Source organism: Myotis brandtii, unplaced genomic scaffold, assembly GCF_000412655.1.
Source record: "Myotis brandtii unplaced genomic scaffold, ASM41265v1 scaffold454, whole genome shotgun sequence".
NCBI lineage: Eukaryota > Metazoa > Chordata > Mammalia > Chiroptera > Vespertilionidae > Myotis > Myotis brandtii.
In genome coordinates, this window is record NW_005367354.1 from 974,982 (window position 1) to 996,893 (window position 21,912).

The 21,912-nt window shown below is 39.2% G+C and overlaps 1 protein-coding gene across 1 annotated transcript in view; it reads right to left on the reverse strand.

The window, feature by feature from the left end:
• Positions 1 to 490: 490 nt before the first annotated feature.
• SLC4A1AP (solute carrier family 4 (anion exchanger), member 1, adaptor protein) overlaps positions 491 to 21,912 on the reverse strand; it is a 21,993-nt gene continuing 571 nt past the window's right edge. Inside the window, exons 2-15 of the mRNA XM_014546611.1 lie at positions 21,609 to 21,908; positions 21,193 to 21,388; positions 19,495 to 19,617; positions 18,618 to 18,678; positions 18,138 to 18,277; positions 14,323 to 14,483; positions 13,423 to 13,492; positions 12,909 to 13,095; positions 9,488 to 9,599; positions 7,148 to 7,388; positions 5,074 to 5,160; positions 4,376 to 4,443; positions 2,075 to 2,144; positions 491 to 822 (exon numbers count right to left, since the gene is read on the reverse strand). Coding sequence (XP_014402097.1) covers positions 773 to 822; positions 2,075 to 2,144; positions 4,376 to 4,443; positions 5,074 to 5,160; positions 7,148 to 7,388; positions 9,488 to 9,599; positions 12,909 to 13,095; positions 13,423 to 13,492; positions 14,323 to 14,483; positions 18,138 to 18,277; positions 18,618 to 18,678; positions 19,495 to 19,617; positions 21,193 to 21,388; positions 21,609 to 21,908 — 1,866 coding nt within the window. The 3' untranslated portion in view covers positions 491 to 772. The remainder of the gene's footprint in view (positions 823 to 2,074; positions 2,145 to 4,375; positions 4,444 to 5,073; positions 5,161 to 7,147; positions 7,389 to 9,487; positions 9,600 to 12,908; positions 13,096 to 13,422; positions 13,493 to 14,322; positions 14,484 to 18,137; positions 18,278 to 18,617; positions 18,679 to 19,494; positions 19,618 to 21,192; positions 21,389 to 21,608; positions 21,909 to 21,912) is intronic.

Below are 21,912 nucleotides of genomic sequence, written 5' to 3' on the forward strand. Positions count from 1 at the left end.
TCATGCCTCCAGAGAGAAAGGAACTTCTGTTCCTCTCTCCACAGAGGTGAGAAGCCCCACATTGGGCAAGACACATCCAGCTTTTCATTCTGTGACCTTATTTGCACCTTTCCACTGGAGGAGTAACTACTCTGATTGGTCAGAGTCCAGGACATTCAGAGGGCTGAGTTTTTATCAGGACTGTGCATGAGGTATGCTATGGTCCTGAACCGGGTCCTGGTAAGTCCAGGTCTGTTCTCAAACCCGGCAGGAGGATTACAGTGGGAGGGAGTAAGAAACCCCCATTGTGCATCTATTTTTTAGTTCCCAGAATGACAGGGACCCCCAGGGTCACATCTATGCGTGACCTTATATTTCAACACTCTTTGAGGAGGCAACATCAGTGAATCCTGGGGCCTAACCGCCAGAAGCACCCCACCGCTCGGGAAAAGCACAGGCTCTAAAACTTAATGAAAGACGTGTGGCCTGAAACAAACATGAGCCATCTTCACCTTCTCACTTTAACATAGTCATGTCTCTTACTTTACTAAGTCTCAAAATATATGGTTCCTTTTTACATACATACACAAACACTTTTAAACATAAATATCAAATTCAAGAAAATCAGATGGGTAGATAAATTTAGGAAGCCAACAGGATAGGAGAGAAGGCCAATCACCAGATTTTACAAATGATCATCTGAAATCCTTCTCTGGACATTCAACTTGACATGTTATCCTAAATATCCCATATCACATGGTCCGCAAGGTCTTCCTTTAGGATTCTGAAGCAATTAGTAGCCATACTTGTCATTAAGATGAGTCCTGCCATCTCCACTTTGACCTACATCAGAGTATAAAAAAAAAGAAAGGAAGACATTCAATTTTCCAAGGTCAGGAGGGAAAAGAAAAGACATCAGTGGACCAAAAAGTAAGACACAAAGCACATAAAGGTTTCTTTTGCCATAGACATTTGACTTTTTGCATACAATTTCAAAATATGGTCCTCTTTTCACTTTACCCTAACATTAGCAGACAAAAGAGCATACGTGAATTTCTATTAATTACTAATATATTAGAAACCCAATCCACAGGAAAAGCAACCTGTGATGAGCATATGGGGAAACAAGAATCTTCTATATGGCCTTAAGGATATATGTATGAATGTAAATGGCCACAATGTCTATAGAATGCGATTTATAATATCTTTAGCCCTAGCTGGTTTGGCTCAGTGGATAGAGCATCAGCCTGCAGACTGAAGGATCCTGGGTTCGATTCAGGTCAAGGGCACATGTCAGGGTTGCAGGCTCAATTCCCAGTGGGGGGTGTGTAGGAGGCAGCCAATCAATGATTCTCTCTTATCATTGATGCTTCTATCTCTCTCTCCCTCTCCCTTCCTCTCTGAAATAAATTTTAAAAAATGTTCATAGCCCCTGATCCAGCATGTAATTTTTATGAATATTTTTCTACACATGTAGCTCTGCACTTGTAAAATTACATGTTAGAGGTTACTTATTGCAGAGTTGTTTGAATGGCAAAAGAATGGAAACACAGCAAACATTCATTAAATAAATAAAGGTATATTTATACCATAAAGGAGAACTATGCAACCATACATACACACACCTCTATAAATAACTATGGAAGAGTCCCTATATAGTGATAAGTGCAAAAGAGCAAGGCACAGAATGCTTCCAATTTTGTAAATTACATTGTTTGCCTTATCTGGAATAAGAAAAACATTTACATGAATAAGCATTCAAAGTGACATAATTAGAAAATATTTCATTGTAGGAAACCCCAAATAACACCCCTTTCTGCCTTATTTGGAAAACATCTCAACAACGTTTTCTAATATAAATTTTGTATAGTATGAAAAGAAAGGGTTGATTAAAAGGATAAACTTATTTCTATGATATCCTACTTGAGAAAAAAGGCGACTATTCTTATTTTATTCTTGTGTTATTATTTATTAAGTATTGTATTATTTATTTGTATTACAATTATAAACCTACTTTTGTCCAGCCCTATATATTACATATTCATACGTGTACATAACTAAATCTTAGAGGAAAAGAAAAGTAAAAACAATCTACCTTCAGGTGGGACCCACACACAGTAGTCTGGGTCATCTTCTGGATATGTGGAGGAAAGTGTTGGTGGAAGCTGGAAAGAAAAGATAGGTTTTTTTATTCAAAATTTTTTTAACTCTTTAAAAATTTTTTTTTAACTCTAAGAATTATTGTCCTATGCCTGTCAGAACGTGCCCAGGTTGTATGTTAGGTTTCTCTCTCCCTCTCCCTTTCTCTCTCTCTCTAAAATCAATAAAAATATATATATATATTTTTTAAGAGAGAACAGCCCAGCCGGAGTGGCTCAGTGGTTGAGCATCAATCTATGAACCAGGAGGTCACTGTTCGATTCCAGGTCAGGGCACATGCCCAGGTTGCGGGCTCAATCCCCACATGGGACATGGAGGAGGCAGCTGATCAATGATTCTCTCTCTTCATTGATGTTTCTATCTCTCCCTCTCCCTTCCTCTCTGAAATCAATAAAAATCTATTTAAAAAAAAAAACACAACAACAAAGAGAGAACAGTTCCCATTAATGATCTTGACATAAGTAATCAAAAAATGGGAGCATTCTCTCTCTGAACCTTGATTATTTTTTTCCCTGTAAAGCGTCAACGAGCTGATTTCAGAGAGAGTGAAGTGATGTTTTTTAAAAGGGGCAGTTAACACAGGTCTGAGTTCTTTCCTGTAGAGAAAACTTTGGCATTTGCCTTTTGATCTAAGTACAGGAACAAATTAGCATAGCTGACTTGATGGTTATCCTTTGAAAGACCTGTTTGCAAGTTGGTCTTAGCTGGCATCTGGAAACTTGGATATCAGGAAGGTTCCTACTATCCTAACTGATAAGAGTGGCTCACTGTGCCTAAACTTAGTAAAAACAATGTGACTGATGCTGAACACTTGCTTTCCTTCTGGGAGAATGGAATTTGGGTACATGCCAGTCATGGGGTGAGCCTATGTGATCTCAGTCCTTAATAAAAACCCTGGCCCTAACCGGCTTGGCTCAGTGGATAGAGCATCAGCCTGCGGATTCAAGGGTCCCAGGTTCGATTCCGGTCAAGGGCATGTACCGTTGTTGTGGGCACATCCCCAGTAGGGAGTGTGCAGGAGGCAGCTGATCGATGTTTCTCTCTCATCGATGTTTCTAACTCTCTATCTCTCTCCCTTCCTGTCTGTAAAAAATCAATAAAATATATTTTAAAAAAAAAACAAAAAAAAAAAACCCTGGATACGAGTCTCTAATGAGGTTTCCTGGTTAGCAACATTTCACAAATTGTCACAACTCATTGTCAGGGTAATTAAACACATCCTGTGTGACTCCACTGGGCAAGGACCTTAGGAATTTTGTGCCCCAGACTTCACCCCATGTGCCTTTCCCTTTGCTGACTGTGCTTGGTATATACTTTTGCTGCAGTAAATCAGAGCTGTGAGTACAACCACATGCTGAGTCCTGTGAGGCTTCTTGTGAATTACCTAGCCTGAGGGTGGTCTTAAGGACCTCCCCACTCAACCCAGCAATCTCATTTCTGGGAACTTACTATATCCATACAAAATTATGTATATACAAGATTATTTATAGCACTGTTGTAATAAAAGACTGGAAACAACACAAGTGCCTATCTACAGGGAGCTGGTTAAATAGAGTAGATTCATACAGTAGGAAGCTCTTGGTGTACTCATAAACAGTGATTTCCATGATAGGTTACAAAACAAACAAGATGTAGCCCTGGCCAGTGTTTCTCAATGGTTAGAGTGTCGGCCTGCACACCAAAGGGTTGCAGGCTCGATTCCCAGTCAAGGGCACATACTTGGATTGCAGGTTCGATCCCTGGTTGGGGTGCATGCAAGAGGCAACCAAGTGATGTGTCTCTTTCACATCAATGTTTCTCTCCATCCCTCCCTCCTTTCCACTCTCTCTGAAAAGCAATGGAAACAATACCCTCGGGTGAGGATTAACAACAACAACAAAACAAGATGCAGAATGCAGTACATTACATTCTACCTTCTGTGAAATAAAAGGAGGAAAATAAGAATATATTACTCAAGTGACTTTGTATGGCATACTAGGATATGAAGATTCATAAATTAATAAAAGAAATATGTGAGCAGTTCTAAGGAGCAGGGTAGATGGAGATAAGAATAGAGAACTCAAAAAGTAAATGCTCAAAAATAAAAATAGAGCCCAGGCTTCCAGAAGAGGGGATATAAGGCAGTTGGAAACTCTGCTAAGACAGTCCCTTAAGATTCATTCGTTTTGATGTGGTCCATGACAAGGGGATTCATTTTTACTTCCAGAGAAGTGAAGATTATGACTAAAGCACTTACTTTGCCTGGACCAGGAGCTTTCTTTTTTTTCAATTCATCTCTGTTTTTCCCATATTCATTCTTTGATACTAATTTAAGGAAAAGAAAAAAAAAGAGGCAATAGCTAGTTCAAAATAAATAGAAAAAACATTCTTTCCAAGAGAGCATTATATTTATTGAAGAAAACATGTACCAATCAAATTCTCAAAAATTCCTTCTACTATTGTAAAGACTATATATTAAGATAATTTCCCTTTCACTAATAACCCTAGTTTTCAAATCCTAAAGCTATTCTACAAACTTGAATATAATCACTCCATTTGAATAGGTGAAGGAAAATGGAGCTGACTTTACTTACCACAGTTTAACCATTACAGTTAAAAGCAGAAAACCAGAAAAAAGTCCTTTGACTAGGCCAAACTGTCAACCGATTTCTTTTAATAGTTTTAGAATCACTCCCATGATAGGCACACATTCAATTTGGGGAAAAGTAAAATTGTGGAGGGCTTTGCATGGCCAGAGGAAAAGACAGACAAATGGGATGGTATCAAACATAAACCTCTCATATATTCCAATTCTCTCCAGGGCCCGGCAGCAGCATCCACCCAGTGTCTTAAAGGCCATTCTCTGTGCTGCCTCAGGTCAGCTGCCACCCCTCCTCTGGGACATCCGTTAGCTGCCTGTGTGAAGGGCAGCAAAGGAGTCGGCTGTCTACTTGCCTGAGGGTTCCTCACGTGATGCAGCTGTTTCACTAATGTCTTGATCATCTTTATTCTGTTCCACTTGGCTGAGTTGAGACCTGTTTTCTATAAAAGGCAAAACCAAAGCATATTGTTATTATTTAATTCCTGGTGGGGAACCAGGAAAACAAAAACAGAAGCAAGGAAAGCTAAATACACAATCATCCAGTTTTACTATCATTAGCTTCAACTAAAATTAAGTTTTCAATAAATGTGCCTCCAGATGTTTAACATAGAATCACCAATTTTCCACTTTAAAAACTGGCCACTTCTAAGATAAAACTTTTAGCAATACTTACCAAAGCCTTAAAAATGTACATATTCCTTGAAATGTACATATCCTAGAAATTCTACTTCCAGGAACATATTCAAAGAAAATAATCAGAGATGAGCACTAAGATTTTATTATATACAAGTATGTTTAAAATAGCAAAATTAACAGATACCTTCCCTGTCTAACAACAGGGAGTTGATTAAATAAGTTACGGCACATGCATGTAATGGACCACTATGTCCCTTATTGAACCACATTTTTAAAGTATATTTTAAAACACAGATTATAAAATAGCATGTACAATATGATCCCAATGTTGTTAAACAAACAAATAAAAAGGCCTAAAGTAATTCTAACAGCTACAGATTTACTAATTAATGTATCTTATAAACCAAATTTAAAGTTTGCTATTTTTACACACACATATTTGCTTTGGTCCTTTAAACAAACAAACAAAAAAAATACAAAAGTACAATACTAACTTTTCCCCTTTCTGCTGTATGGATCAAAGACCAGAGTTATAAAAAGTAAATATAAGAACCATTTTTGAAAAGGCTAAGCATTTTGCCAATAACTAAATACAGTGGGGCCTTGACTTACGAGTGTCCTGACTAACGAGTTTTTCGAGATACGAGCCGTCTCTTGGCCGATTTTTTGCTTTGAGTTGCGAGCTAAAATTCGGGTTACTAGCCAGCTTCAGATACCCCACCGCTAGTTGGCGCAGCGAACGTCACAGTGAACGCCACAACATCAGCCCAGCATCACGTGTCTCACTCGTTCACTTTTTGATTTGACATACGAGTAATTTGAGTTACGAGCTCCCTCACGGAACGAATTAAACTCGTAAGTCAAGGCCCCACTGTAAAGGAGAATGCAAAAAAAAAGACCTCTCTCAGAGAAGAAAATGGTAATTTTTTAAACAACTGAAGGTGATTCAAGAGAAGGTCTCCATACCAGGCCTGGTGTTTTATGCAGACAAGACATGCACACACTCTCACACACATTTAATGCCAGTTCTTGGTTTTTTTCCCCCCTTGCTCCCTATTTTCTGTGAAGACTCAATCTTGCTAAGAAGTTTGGCCAACCTGTAGGAAAATAACCCCTGCAGTGGACCAGGGATAAGAGGATACTAAAAAGATAAACAATCATCTTTCGGGATGGGATCATGGGCGATTTCTATTTTCTTCTTTGGCCTTTCATGTATGATTCAGTTTCTAAGTGAGCATAAATGCCTTTTATAACTGAAGAAAATACTTTTAAAAACCAATCAATTCCCTTTTTCTTCAAACTTTGCTGTGGTGGGTAAATGCTATATGCCAGGTTCTCTGCTAGGCACCATGGACAAAAAAATGAATGTCATGTTGCTTCCTGAGAAGTATGTCCAGTGGGTATAATTATGCTTAGCATCTGCTTTAGGATGGGTGACAAATGAGTAAGGGGAGGCTTGTCTTGAGACCACCTGACCAGGACTCACCATCTACCATATTCCACTGCTCTCCAATCATATAGTGGCAACAGCTCAGGACTGACCACAGTAGCCAGAGTTTCAGATTCTATAGCTTTCAATTTTCCATAATTGAACAGACTGAACATACCTGCCCTTATTTTGCAATGAGGATAAAAAATGACTGGCAGTTAAAGAAAGCATGTTTACAGAATCAGTTGTATCACATATCACAAAGTATTGCAAAGTCAAAACGTGCACAGGCAAGAACTAGCTCTGCTTTTTCAAAGCTACCCACAATTAACTCAAATGCATTATATAAAGAAATACCTTACCGAGCTGTTTTGTTTCTTTATAACACGTGAGATCAATGGGAGGACTCATCTCCTGCACTGCTTCTTCTGGCCCTCTCTTCTGCTGTAGCCTACTGCTTCCAGCCTCCACTTTGTTCTTTTCCTGATCCTCCTTTTCTTTCTCTTCTTCCTCTTCCTCTTCCTCCTCCTCCTCTTCCACTTCAGGCTCATCCTTCATTTTCATTAGAGCTGGAGGGAGTTCAGGACGCTTGGGGGGTAACTTCTGTAAGGGAAACAAAACCCTGAACAAGTTGTTCTACATAATGAGAAAGAAACAAATCTCTCCAGAGAGTTAAGCTAAATGTGTAGAATGTCTAATCTCAATATGCTGATAAACCCTGCAGAAGTTTGCTGGAAGTGCAACTTTCACCTGAAATTTTATCCATCTATGAACCCTTAACGAATATTTTTGTTAGTTTCTAGGTCAAAGAATATTAAGTATGAAACACTGGAAACAGCATGTAAAGAACTAAAGCATTTATTCCAGGTGAGTATCAGCTACAGGAATTCTGTCCTGTTACCTACCCACTTATGATGTTAAAGGATCTTAATTCATTACAAAACCTTCTAGGAAGTAAATCAGACACACATTTCTAAGAAATGAATCAGTGATTCCAAAACAATCTTTTCATCTTAGATCTAACACAATTTCAAGGAAATAAGACATGTAAGTAAAATAGGTCCCGAGGAAGGCATTTCTTGAAGAATAAGGCCAACTATTCTTATATATATTTTGTTTTGTTTTGTTGAGGGGGGGCGGGGTAGAGAAACACTGATGTGAGAGAGAAACATCAATCAATTGCCTCCTGTATGTGCCCCATCCAGGGATCAAAACCACAAACTAGGTTTGTGTCCCAACCAGGAATTGAACCCCTACAACTTTTTGGTGTATGGGACAACACTCCAACCAACTGAGCCACCAGGTCAGGGCAAGAACTTTCAATAAAATTATTAGGAAAAGTAGATCACAGCTTAAGGGATAGAGAGAAGGTACCAAAGTATATGTTGGGTATATTTGGTTTTAAACAAGGGATTTATTTCAGTAATCATCTAAAGAGAGCTTTTTAGTCAAGGTTTTTCTTCTAACTAAAGCCTAAGTATCCTCCCCCCACCCCACCCCTGACACACACAAGACAGAAAAGCTTCCATCGAAGATTGGGAAACCACATACTCACTCAGAACATATGGGTAGGACTTCAGACCTCTGCCACCAGAGGGCAGTTTTCCCTAATTGTTGGCTGAATTAGGTACCCCCTAGATTCATATGTTGAAGTCCCAATCCCCAGTACCTCAGAATGTACCAATATTTGGAGATGAGATCTTTAAAGAGGTGACTAAGTAAAAATAAGGATGGAGCCCTAATCCAATATAAGAAGGGAGGTGCACATGCACAGAGTATGACCATGTAAAGAGGCAGCAAGAAGGCAGCCTTCTATAAGCCAAGGAAAGAGGCCTCAGAGGAACCAACCAACCCTGCGGGCACCTTGATCTTAGACTCCTAGCCCCCAGAATTGTGATAAAATAAATGGCTGTTGTTTAAGCCACCCAGGCTGTGGTATTTTGTTATGGCAGCCCTAACACACTAAAACACAAGGTGTAGCTCTTTGGGTTGATGAAAACCTTTTAAAAGCTGAAACTACAAATAGGGATGGATGTACCTAAAACAAAAATATACATGAGTGAACTATTAGAGAATAGTAGAAAGATCACAAACTCAACAGACAGAAGACCTGAATCCGACTGCCAGTCCAATTACTTACCAATGATGTAATCTTATATGTAACCTCTCTGACCCAGTTTCCTCCCGGTGAGAGGTAATAATTCCCACACATCACAAGGTTTTGGAAGGATTAAATAAAGGAAAAACCACATGACAGAGCCAGGTGCATAGACTATGCTACTAACAAGTGTTAGCTGAGCCTGGAGAGAAGCATTTAATGCAGGAGACCCTTTCTTAAATGTAATAGTCATCACACATTAGTCCACTGGTATTCTAATTTATAAATCAGTTACATGCAAACTGGCATAAAAGAATTCATTCTTTTTGTTTGTTTTTCTCTTTTTAAATTCCTTTTTTATTCTTTTTTTCTTTCTTTCTTTTGTTTTTTTCATTAATTCTTGATAACCCTAAACTGAAGAGAAAAAATCCAAGAGCCAAGACCTGAGAAAGATGTGATCATACCAAGTTCACAGCCCTTTTCCACATTACTATGAAAAAAAAATGACTCATTCTATGAAATGAGTCATTTGAGCTTTGAAAAGAGAAAAATTAGCTCAGATAACTCAAAAGCTAGAAGTTTAACACCTTGACCCACAACTTACCCCTACTGTCCCAGTTTTTAATTTGAATTTGCTTCCTCCTTTCATGGCACCAAAAAGAGGCAATGTAAGCTTTTTAGCTTTGTTTTCAGCATCTATAGTGTGACTTTCAGTCCTAGAAAGAAAGAATAATTATACACATCTATTCCAGTGAGGCCAAGAATTTATCTAAAAACACAATGACACTGACAAAGAAACATTTAGCAAATCAAAAATTTCCGCATATGAAAGAGGACTTCAGGCCAGCAGAGTCTGAATGGACAATGACACGACAGATAGTCAAATACAGAGCTATTAAGGACAAGAAGAGGCTCCGGCTCCTACCTTAGTCTAGTAATTTACACCATGCTACATGATTTCATATTCATAAAATGATGCTTACAGTACAAAGGTCACTGGCAATGTGTAAGATGATCCCACCCCCACTACGTGGCAGGAGATGGATCCATGGTGTAAAGCCCTATTTTCACCAACATCTAAACAGGACTCAAAGTACCTTACTTACCTGGAGTCCACACTTATAACCACACAACTCTGAGCACAGTTGATTAAAAAAAAAAAAGTGTGTGTGTGTGTGGTGGGAGGCAGGATATCCTATGTAGTGAGTATTGACAAGAACATAATAAGAGACCCAACAATGATGAGTTTGTCAATGTTCTCATTGGCTTGACAACGTCATAAAAGCTAAGCCCACTACGGTAAAGTTGAGGAAGGGCAAAATGAAGATATTGTAGAAAGTAGAAGAAGAAAAAAATAGTCTCCCCACCACCCCCGCACCTCCCCTCAAAAAAGAATAGCAGCCTGGCCAGCATGGCTCAGTGGTTAAGCGTGGACCTATGAACCAGGTCACGGTTTGATTCCTGGTTGGGGCACATGCCAGGGCAGCGGGCTCGATCCCCAATGTGGGGCATGCAGGAAGCAGCCAATCAATGATTCTCTCTCATCATTGATGTTTCTCTCTCTCTCTCTCTCTCTCTCTCTCTCTCTCTCTCTCTCTCTCTCTCCCCCTCCCTCTCCTTTCCTCTCTAAAATCGGCAAGAATATATACATTTTTAAAAAGAGGTGCCTCTCAATATGTAGATATTCATCTATGCAATGCACCCAGCATCAAGTGCACATTTTGTACTCAGTGGTGAGGGCCTGAATAAAGGCTGACAATCTAAAGCAGCACTGTTCAATATAGAATTTTCTGCATTGATGGGAATGTTCTATTTCTGTGCCATCCAATACAGTAGCCACTAGTCACATGTGCCTCTGGAGCACATGAAATTGCCTAGGGTGACTGAGAAACTGAAATTTGAATCTTATGTAATTTAAATATCATATGTGATTACTGGGTGCTGACCGGACAACACTGACCTAAAGGGGAAAAAACTTTCTGTAGTTAACTACCTTTCTAAGTGAATGAACCCATCTAGGCAATACCACTTTTTGAGATGCCCACCTGGTTTCTGTTTACTATGAGTTGCTTATTTCTAAAACAACCTACTCAACATTTTCAATATTTGTTGAGACCACACAGAATAAATCTTCTAAAAATATTGTCAAGTTGTAAGACTGGGATGGAGACTTGACTTGGGGTGGTGTACAGATTATGTGTTGTAAAAGTGTGCACCTGAAAACAGTGTCACCCCCATCAGTTCTATAAAAGGAAAAGAAAAAAAAAAGACTGGATCTCTCCCTCTCTCTCTCTCTCTCTCTCTCTCTCTCACACACACACACACACACACACACACACTAGCAAACTCTGGGAAAAATTAATCTCGAAATCTTATTTACAAATTACTCAAAAATCTTCTGGATGTCAGCAAATGGATTTGGGTTAATCTCTTCTAATAATCTCCCCAAAATCAGTTCACAATAGAATCAACTTCAGGGGATTATGCTTTTTCCCCTTTTAAAGGAAGAAATTACCCATTTTTAAAAAGTATTTTTATTAAACTGCTGTCAACTGGTTCTTAGGAATAAGAGATACAGGCATTAGCCTTGACCGGTTTGGCCCCGGTTGATAGAGCATCAGCCTGCGGACTGAAGGGTCCCGGGTTCGATTCCGGTCAAGGGCATGTACCTTGGTTGTGGACACATCCCCAGTAGGGGTTGTGCAGGAGGCAGCTGATCGATGTTTCTAATTCTCTATCCCTCTCCCTTCCTCTCTGTAAAAAATCAATAAAATATATTTTTTAAAAAAAGAGATACAGGCATTAAAATGACTATCTGTGTGAGCACACTATGCAATAAACAAATCATGTGTAACAGAATTGTACACTTGAAACTTATGTAATGTTATTAACCAATATCACCCCAATAAATTTAATTTAGAAAAAAAGAATTTAAATAGTCTGTATTCACCTGTGGTTTTAAAATCATAGATGGTATTACATTATAGTATTTGTATTTCTCTTATGAGTGAGGTTGAGCATCTTTTTATGTAATTAAGAGCTATTTGTATTTCTTTTTCAGTGGCTGTCAGTTGACAACCTTTGCCCATTTTTCTCTTGGGTAGATGGTTGTCTCTTTATCATTCATTAGTCTTTACACATTAGGGAAATGGGCCTTTTGCACACATTGCTCTTTAAAAAGTTTACTCTGCACTAAAAGATGAAGTATAAAATTCAGAGCCTTCCAATGAAACAGGTATTAATAGTTTCCTCTAAAAATCTGTAGGAGTCTATAGTTCACAAATTAAATGAGTTTTTAGTTACTCTATGAAACGACTGCCTTCTGTGCTTTAAAGTGTTTCTTATATTCTATGTCTATTCAAAAATAATTATCTAAAAAGATAAAAATATAATTCAAAATGTTATCTATGCAAACATGCTTATTTAAAACTAGAGGCCCGGTGCATGAAATTTGTGCACTGGGGAGGGGGAGGAGGATCCCTCAGCCCGGCCTGCGCACTCTCGCAGTCCAGGACCCCTTGGTGGATGTCCGCCTGCCGGCTTAGGCCTGATCCCCTGCAGGCAGACATCCCTTTCGCAGTCTAGGGCTCTTGCAGTCTGGGACCCCTCACTCCTTACTGCGGGAGAGGCTCCTGCCATGGCCGCCGCACTTGCCAGCTGTGAGCCCGGCTTCTGGCTAAGCGGCGCTCCCCCTGTGGGAGCGCACTGACCACCAGGGGGCAGCTCCTGTGTTGAGCATCTGCCCCCTGGTGGTCAGTGCACATCATAGCAACTGGTCATTCTGGTAGTTCCACTGTAATGGTTGCTTAGGCTTTTATTATATAGATTCCAAGTATATATCACTGTGAGCACTTTATAAATTATATGAATGTCTAATCACTATGTTGTACACCTGAAACTAATATAATATTGCATATCAACTGTAATTTAAAAATAATTTTAGAAATTTTAAACACAAATAAATGAATAATGATTACAAAGAAAAAAATTTTTTAAATAAAACTCCAAGTATAACTAAGACTTACTTTTTTAGTTCTGGAATCTCTGCTGGCTTTACAATTTTTATCAACCCTTTAAGTCTCTGTTGTTCTTTCCTCAGTTCAAAAGTTCTCAGATGAAGTTTCTTCCGGGACACACCATCTAATGCACTCCCTGATTTCATTTCCGACATAAATGCATCTAAAGAGTCCTGAGATGCTGACTCAGATAGAGCTGTCAGGAAAGGGATAATGCATGTTAGAAAGATGGTTGCAAATTTGTAAAATGCAGCCAAAGTCACTAACATAGAGTTGGACAAATGACATTATTGATATTAGGAATAAGGAAACAGGTTATAGCTGGGAGGCTGTGGGACATCACCTTGCCTCATTCCCTTCATCTATTAAATAGAGAATTTACACTAAATAATGTACAATGTCCTTCCTAGCTCCTTAGAAAGGCTCCATATTCTGTACATCTTATTAACCAATGTAGCCCAGTGCCTAGCATAGTGCACTACATATGGTCAATACTCAATAAGTATTTGAGTCATTGCCTTACCTTTGCTTGAGGCTTTCAGTCTCTCAGAAATGTCAGAGAGTTCCCTTTCAGCATCATTCAGCTTTGCAACCTATGACGCCCAAAGTAACAGGGTTAGCAAATGTTTTTCTTCTTTCAAAATATGGTAGCTTCCTCCTCTTATTTTCACTATTGTTATAAGTTTTAAGAAGATTAATTCGAAGTCTGGTTAAATCTGTTCCTTACAGAGTCAACATTTTTCATTTGTTTATTTAATTCTAATTGAATTAGTTCCTGAATTAAAGAACTCAGAATTAAACAGAATAAATGTATAGAACACAGACTTTATTTTAATCAAAAGAAAAAGCTCAAGCTATTTGTTTTCAATAATAAATCAAAAGGATAGATGCTGGTTATGTTTTAAACTCTGAATACCACTTAATATAGTGAAAACACCTGCTACTTTATGATAATTTCATGAAGGATACACTGCTTAAAACTATTAAACATCAACCACAACAAATAAAAGACTATTATCAAACAATACTCCTCAAAATTCCTTTCATGATTTTTGACTGCCAGAAACCTAAAGTCAGTTTCGCCTCAGAATGTCTCAATTTGGAACTTTTTCCTTTTTTGTTTTATGTTTTGTGTGTGTGTGTGGGGGGGGGGTAGAGGTGGAGTGTAACATCATATCCAAAGAATGTTCATTAACAGACCAATATTCACCTAGAGGTGGATAGAGACTCTAGCAGCAAGCCAAACTTTTTCCCAACTTGCATAAGACTAGTTGTTTGTTGCCATCAAATTTACAGATCACAAACGTTATACTTCAGTACCAGATTTTAATGCTACTGCTTTTGTAATTATAAAAAAAATTTAAATCCATTATTTTATTTAAAATATTAAACTACCACAGCTACTTCTATAAGTAAAACTTGCCAAGGATTCAAAGGTCTCTGGCTTCTCATCAATCTTCCCAGCCTTCTTCATTCGGTTCAGCCGTTTCTTCTCAACCAGGCCAGTCCGATCAAGAAATGTGTCATCATCACTGTCATAAAAGTCTTCATCTTCCCAGTTCTTTGCTTTCCTTTTCCGAGATACTAGAGGTAGATAAAATATATGGTAATAAAGTAAGTTTTGAAAAAGAAAGAAGGCAAGTAGGTAAGCAGCTTAAAATATCACCACCTGCCCTAACTGGTTTGGTTCAGTGGATAGAGTGTCGGCCTGTGGACTGAAAGGTCCCAGGTTCGATTCTGGTCAAGGGGACATGCCCAGGTTGCGGGCTCGATCCTCAGTGTGGGGCGTGCAGGAGGCAGCCAATCAATGATTATCTCTCATCATTGATGTTTCTCTCTCTCTCTCTCTCTCTCCTCTCTCTCTCTCCCCCCTTCCTTCCTCTATGAAATCAATAAAAAATATATATATTTTTAAAGTATGTAATAAAAAAAATCACCATCAATTATTATAAGACAGGATTCAACAAGAAGGCAAACTATATATGAAAACAAAGGACTACACCTGGGAGACATTATGCTAAGTGAAATAAAACCAGACACAAGGCACATATTACGTGATTCCACTTATAGCAGGTACCTATAATAGTCAAATTCATAGAGACAGGAAGTGGAACAGTGATTACCAGAGGCCAAGAGGGAAGTTAGTGTTTAATGGATACAAAGATTCGATATGGGATGATGACAAAGTTCTGGAGATGGACAGTAGTGATGGTTGTACAGCAATGTAAATATATTTAATGCCACTGAACTTTACACTTAAAAATGCTTAAAATGGTCAATTTTATGTTATGTATATCTTACCACAATAAAAAATTAAAACAAAGGGCTAATTTATTTAATAAGCAAAAGGCTCTTAAAAATCAGTGAGTAAAAAAGGGAAGTGATAAATGAGGAAAAGGCCAATAATCCAAAAGAATATTTGAAAAAGAATAAAAGCAGTTCATGTTAAAAGAAATACAAATAATCAACAAACATTTAAAAAGCTGTTAAACTTTTAAAAATTAATTTAATACAAATTAAATCAATGAAATACCACTTCTCACCTATTAGACTAGAAAAAAACATTAAAAAGTAAATAACAATCTAATGAACAAAATAAACTGATGAACAAAATAGATACAGAGACATAGAAGCATGGAACAGACTGACTAATTTCAGAGGGAAGATGGGGGTGGAGTTGGGGGGGGAATTAACCAAGGATTTTATATGCATACTAGAGGCCTGATGCACAAAATTCATGCAAGAGTAGGCCTTCCTTCCCCTGGCTGCCAGCACTGGCTTCCCTCTGGCACCTGGGACCCGGGCTTCCCTCTGGCCGCTGGCAGGCACCCGAGACCTGGGCTTCCCTCGCAGCCCCAGCTTCGTCCAGAAGGTCGTCTGGAAGGACGTCCCGTCTAACTAGCATATTATGCTTCTATTATTATAGACTAGAGGTCCGGTGCACGAATTTGTGCATGGGTGGGGTCCGCCAGCCCACCCCAATGCGGGCCCATTGGGCCGGGCCAGCGGGGGAGAGGGGCCACGGGCGGTTGGCCAGCCGGCCCTGCCCCAGATTGGGGTATAGGGGGTCGATTGGGGAACGGGCAGGCCAGGGGACAGAGGGGGCCGATCGGGGCCCAGATCAGGCTGCTGGGCTGCCGCAGTGCGCGTCATAGCCACCAGTGGTTCAGGTCGTTCTGGTCGTTCCACCGTTCTGGTCTCTGGGCTTTTATATAGAGAGATATGCATAGCCAGGGACACAGACAATAGTGTGGTGAAGGCCTGGGAGAGGAGGGTAGAGGGTGGAAGGGGATCAATGGGGAAAAAAACAAAGGGGACATCTGTAATACTTTCAACAATAAAGATACATTTTTAAGAAAAGAACCCCTCCCCCCCAAAATTTTAAGGTGTTGTAAAATTGTTTTATGGGGTGAAAAATGTTCACCATTACAGTAAATTAAAAAGGATTACAGAAAAAGTATAATTCTGTTGCACAGAAAAAGTTTGAAGAAACAGTTTTGTATGTAATACAGCAGGCCCATGTATAAAGTCATTTTGTTTTAATGTTGATGAAAAAAAAGGTTAATAACAAAACAAACAACAAAAAAGGTTAATAAGCAATTTGGCAAGAATATGAGGAGATGGACTCTCAAACAGTATACTGGGAATGTATACTGATATAAATTTTTTCATGTTCAATCTTTTTTTTTTTATGTTTTTTTTTTAATTTATTTTTATTGATTTATTACAGAGAGGAAGGGAAAGAGATAGAGAGTTAGAAACATCAATCAGCTGCCTCCTGCAATGAAAAAAAGGTTAATAACAAAACAAACAACAAAAAAGGTTAATAAGCAATTTGGCAAGAGTATGAGGAGATGGACTCTCAAACAGTATGCTGGGAATGTATACTGATATAAAATTTTTCATGTTCAACCTTACATCTGTCAACATTAAAATATATTGATCCAGCCCTAGCCAGTTTGGCTCAGTAGATAGAGCGTTGGCCTTCGGACTGAAGGGTCCTGGGTTTGATTCCAGTCAAGGGCACATGCTCATGTTGCAGGCTTAATCCCCAGTAGGGGGCATGCAGGAGGCAGCCAATTAATAATTCTCTCTCATCATTGATGTTTCTATCTCTCTCTCCCTCTCCCTCTCTGAAATCAATAAATATATTGATCCAACAATTCCACTTAAGGAATTTATACTATGAAATCAAGCATCATTATTTCTAACTGAAAATCTGGAAAGCCCATCAACAGGGGACTATGGTAACTATTAGTTTTTTGTCTACTCTATACCATCTTACTCCCCTTGTTATGTTAAAATTTAGAAGTATCCCCTTTCCTGTAGAAAACTCTTTCACCAAACTATTAACTAAGAGTAAAGCTAGAATAATTATATTTTCAGAATGAAGGGTTTAATAGTTTACTTGCCACATATCTTTTCTTTTTTCAGGAATCCACTAGGAGATGTCCACCAAAACAAGAGAGCAAACCAAGAAAAATGAAAAGATGTGAAATCCATTGAAGACTATCATCATCCGTGCCCTCGACTGTTGTACCTTTTTAACCTGCCGAAACCACAGAAGGATGTGTCCCACTAAAACAAAGGAGTAAGCCAAGAAATCTGAGCATATGAGAATCAAGAAACAGAAATTCCAACCCCAGAGAGAGAGGAAGGGAGAGATAGAGACAGAGAGAAACATCGATCAGTTGCCTCTCCTCTGCATCCCAACTGGGGATCAAACCCGCAAGCTTTTTGGTGCCCGGGATGATGTTCCAACCAACTGAGCACTTGGCCAGGTGCCAGTTTTTAAAATGAGATAAGCAATGTAATGATGTGGATAATTTCCACGATACATTCTTTTGTTAAAAAAATAAATCACAAAAGAGGATAAATAATTTAACTGCATTTGTGTACAGGTGTTTGTTTTTTGTTAAAGGATCCAGTTCAAAACACACATCTGTATGCAGAGAACATGTCTGAAAGAACATAAACAATGGCTACCTTAGGGTTTGAGATAGGGAATTTTTTCTTCTCACTTCATTGAAGTCTGTACAATTTATATTTTCCCCCTAAAAAGGGTTTTATTATCTTTTATGTTAAAATTCCCTTCCCTCTTTCTTTTCTTTTCTTTCTTTCTTTCCTTTAACCATTTGCACACCATAAGCATCTATAGAGGCAAGCAGTGGACTTTTTTAAATTAAATTCAAAATATCGTGGCAGTTAACTGGTTAAGAAAAAAGTGTTCCTACTCACCTGCCTCCTGCCGCAGCAATCCCAAAGTATCAAGGATTCGACAAGCTTCCAGCGAGCACTGGATCATTGCTTCTTTTTTCTTTCCTAAGTGAATGGCCTCAGCCACCAGCTGTTTTCCAGTTGAATCATCCACAGGTAATCTGCATTGGTTTAGAGGAAATTATAGCACAGCACTAAGCTCTAATCCTCACACAAAATAATTAACATTTTATGGTAATAGTTTTTTAAGATGGCTTTTCAAACTCTCGGTTCATTTTGTTCTATCTTGCCAAGGTTAGATTGCGAATCTTTTCTTTCCACCTCTTACCCATTCCACCCCACCCCTCAATAATATAAGTGTTACTAAACTATCAAGACCCCAAATCAGGAATAACCTAAAATTAAAACTAAAGTTACTCTTTGAATTGTTATCTATAACCATAAATTAAACCTGAAATTGTCCACTTTCCAGAAATGGACATTAATGAGAAGAGAACATACCTCACCCTGCAGAGCCAGGTGCTATGTCCCTGCTCATCAAATTCATATTCTAATTCTTCTCCTTTGGGAGAAAGAAAGACAAGACAATTTTAACAGGATCTGAAAATTACTAGTTGATACAAAGGGAAAAGAGAACAAAAGTTCTCTTTTGTTCTAAGAATATCAAGTTCCCCTACTATACTGAAAACTAAATTTCAAAAGCATTTCAGTCCTCATTCCTAGGGACTATTGTCTGATAATAAAGTTAGGATGAGGTTGAGGCACAAAAAAAGCAAACTCAAAGCAAAACAATCAACTCTCCATACATAGCTTTGTCCACTACATAGTAGCTTTCACTTTTTTGTATAAGTTGGAGACTTAAGTTGTTAAATTGTCACAATTGCCTGGTTTTAGAGGTATAAATAGTAAGCACAGAATGCAACCAATTCATAAATATATATATATGCACTCACACACACATATACATCTATGCATACACACACTTAGATATTCTTCAACAAATCTCTAATGCAACAATCCTCTGTGGAATTATTTTTTAAATTCTATAAAATCAAAATCCATGCCAAGAATTACAAAAGATCAGGTGAATTACAAAGAAAAAAATTACAAGTTGGCTCAATCTCCTGCCATCAAAATGTAGGATCTCTTAAGAAGAATGAGGCAAGTCAGAAAAAAAGAACTTCCATTTTTCCAAGCTGAGAAAGACTAACAAGAACTTTACTATTTTCAAAATAAGTGTGACACAACTGACCACAAGGGCAAGCACCGAACAAAGAAGACAGCAGATAAAATATGGCATTTCTAAATACCTGAAGATCTAGAAAACGACACTGCTGTGGACACATTCTACCAGGAGGGTCAGAATCTGTTTACATACCTTCTCGGTCAAAAAAACCTTGGAGAGCCTTTTTTGGATCCTTTATATAAAAGGCCTCCCTTTCCTGCTGAAACTCTAAAACAATGGGATTCTCTTCAGCCTCATCCTCTACAGCATCTTCTCCTACAGAACATGGGAGAGAAAGAAAAGACAATCAGATATAAAAAGAGACCATCTGAATGATACCCACTTTCCTTTCTTCATAAAGATACAGTTATCGGTGATGAAAAGAAGAGGGGGGCGGGGGGCAAACAACCAAAAAAACCACCAGTATTGACATCTTCAGATTTTCTAAATTGTGTGACAAGTTACAACTTGTTTTTGTGGCCCTTCCCCTCCCCCACCCTATCGCTATGTTTTAAAAGCAAAACTACCTACCACATTTTCTATGAAAAAAAAAAATCTAAGCTCCAGGTCTCATACTTTGCCTCCAATATAATTTCCTAATACTTCTCATATCTGTCAAATAGTCTGGTCTATTCATTATTCCCTTAAAATCATCAAACCCTGCCCTGAACACCACTCTCAATGCTCAGCTTCCTAAGGGATACTTTTTCTTTCCTTCAAGTCACAGCTCAAAACTCTTCTGCTTATAAACTTTCCCAAAGATCTAAGTCAGTGCTACCCAACAGAAATATAATAAAAGCCATATGTGTAAATCTAACATTTGTAGTAGCTATATTAAAAAAGGGACATAGCTCGGCTGGAATGGCTCAGTGATTGAGCATAGATCTAGGAACCAGGAGGTCTCGGGTTCGATTCCTGGTCAGGGCACATCCCCAGTAGGGGACGTGCAAGAGGCAGCCAATCGATGATTCTGTCTCATCATTGATGTTTCTATCTCTCTCTCCCTCTCCCTTCCTCTCTGAAATCAATAAAAGTATGTTTTTAAAAAAGAGAGAAACAGGTGAAATTACTATCATGTTATCAATGTAAAAATATTATCAATGAGATAGTTTACATTCTTTTTTCATACTAAGTCTTTGATATCCAGTGCGTTTTTTGCATTTATAGCACATGATGATTTGGACTAGCCACACTGAGTGTCCAGTAACCACATGTGGCTAGTGGCTACCATGGACAGTGCCGGGCTAAGTCCCCAGTGATTGCTCTCTTCTCTGAACCCTTACTTCAGTATGGTTTCTAGATTTTATTTGGCATTTGCCACAGTAATTTCATATTTATCCTGTCCTCCCGACAGCATATTAAGGCCTTTTCTATCTTTTCATATTCCTAGCTCCTGAGTACCCATTCCTAGCTCCTCTGGCAAAGGGTCCAGCTCTCTCGATGAGATATTTCACACTTCTGGATATTTACACAACACACACAAAATATTCAAGGTCATATCCTATATTGAATAATATTCCATTTATGTGTTTAAATGTAGTTCCAGCCCTTTCAGTGATAAAGTCGATAATGAAAAAAATATTTTTAAATGGTAAAAACACCAAACTAATTGTATGCTAAGGAAGAGTTTCCAACAAGGGAGTGAACTTGTAAAACAAATGAAAAGAAACCCATAGTGTCCATAATTCAATTGTTTTATTGCAGAAAAGTAAATGCATCTCTCTGGGTTTTGGTAACCTCGTGTGAAAATTGTATTTGTCCCATCTATCATGAAAACTTGCTTGATAAAAAAGGTCTGAGGGTAGTAATGACTTTTAAATATTAACCTCGGTAGCAAGTTTGATTTCTTACCCATTCCCCAGGTGCAGCCCATTTCATCATCTTGACCAGAAGTATTTCTCTTCTTTTCAATGGCATCCATCTCCTCGTCTTCATCTGAGTCTTCCCCTAGCATCTTCTTCTCCAACATCATTTGCTGCTTCTTGCGCAATTCCTTCAACTGCGTGACTGTCAACTCGGACTCGGCCTCTCGGTCCTCCTCTGGTCCCTGGTGAACCAAGCGAAGGGATGCGTTTAGAGTCCAGGGTCGCTGACGCCCCTTCCAGGGAGACGGCCGTGCGCTCTGCGGTCTGGAGACGAGGGGCCAGCTCCCTCCACCTTTGCAATCGCCGAGTAGGGGAATCGCCTTCCTGGGCGAAGGCTTCAGGAGCTCGGGGAACCCAGCCCGCTGCGCTCCGGGGGTTTCCATCCTGGGTTTCCCTACTTACCTGCAGGAGGAAGAGCCGGGTGCTGCAGCCGAAGCGAAGGACGTGCCCGACGTGGACCCGGCAGTAGGTGCGGGGCGGGATGCGGGCTTTGTTAAGGAAGGTGCCGTGGGTGCTCCCCAGGTCGTAGAGGTAGAAGCCGGGCCCGTGGCCGTCCGAGGGCCCGTCGGGGCCGCCCCCGTGCTGCAGCACGGCGTGGAAGCGAGACACCGACGGGTGCTCCAGGCACACGTCGCAGCTCGGCAGCCGCCCGAAAAGGCAGCGACTGGTCCCTTTCAAGCTGCGGGTGCCGAGGATCGTGCCGCCC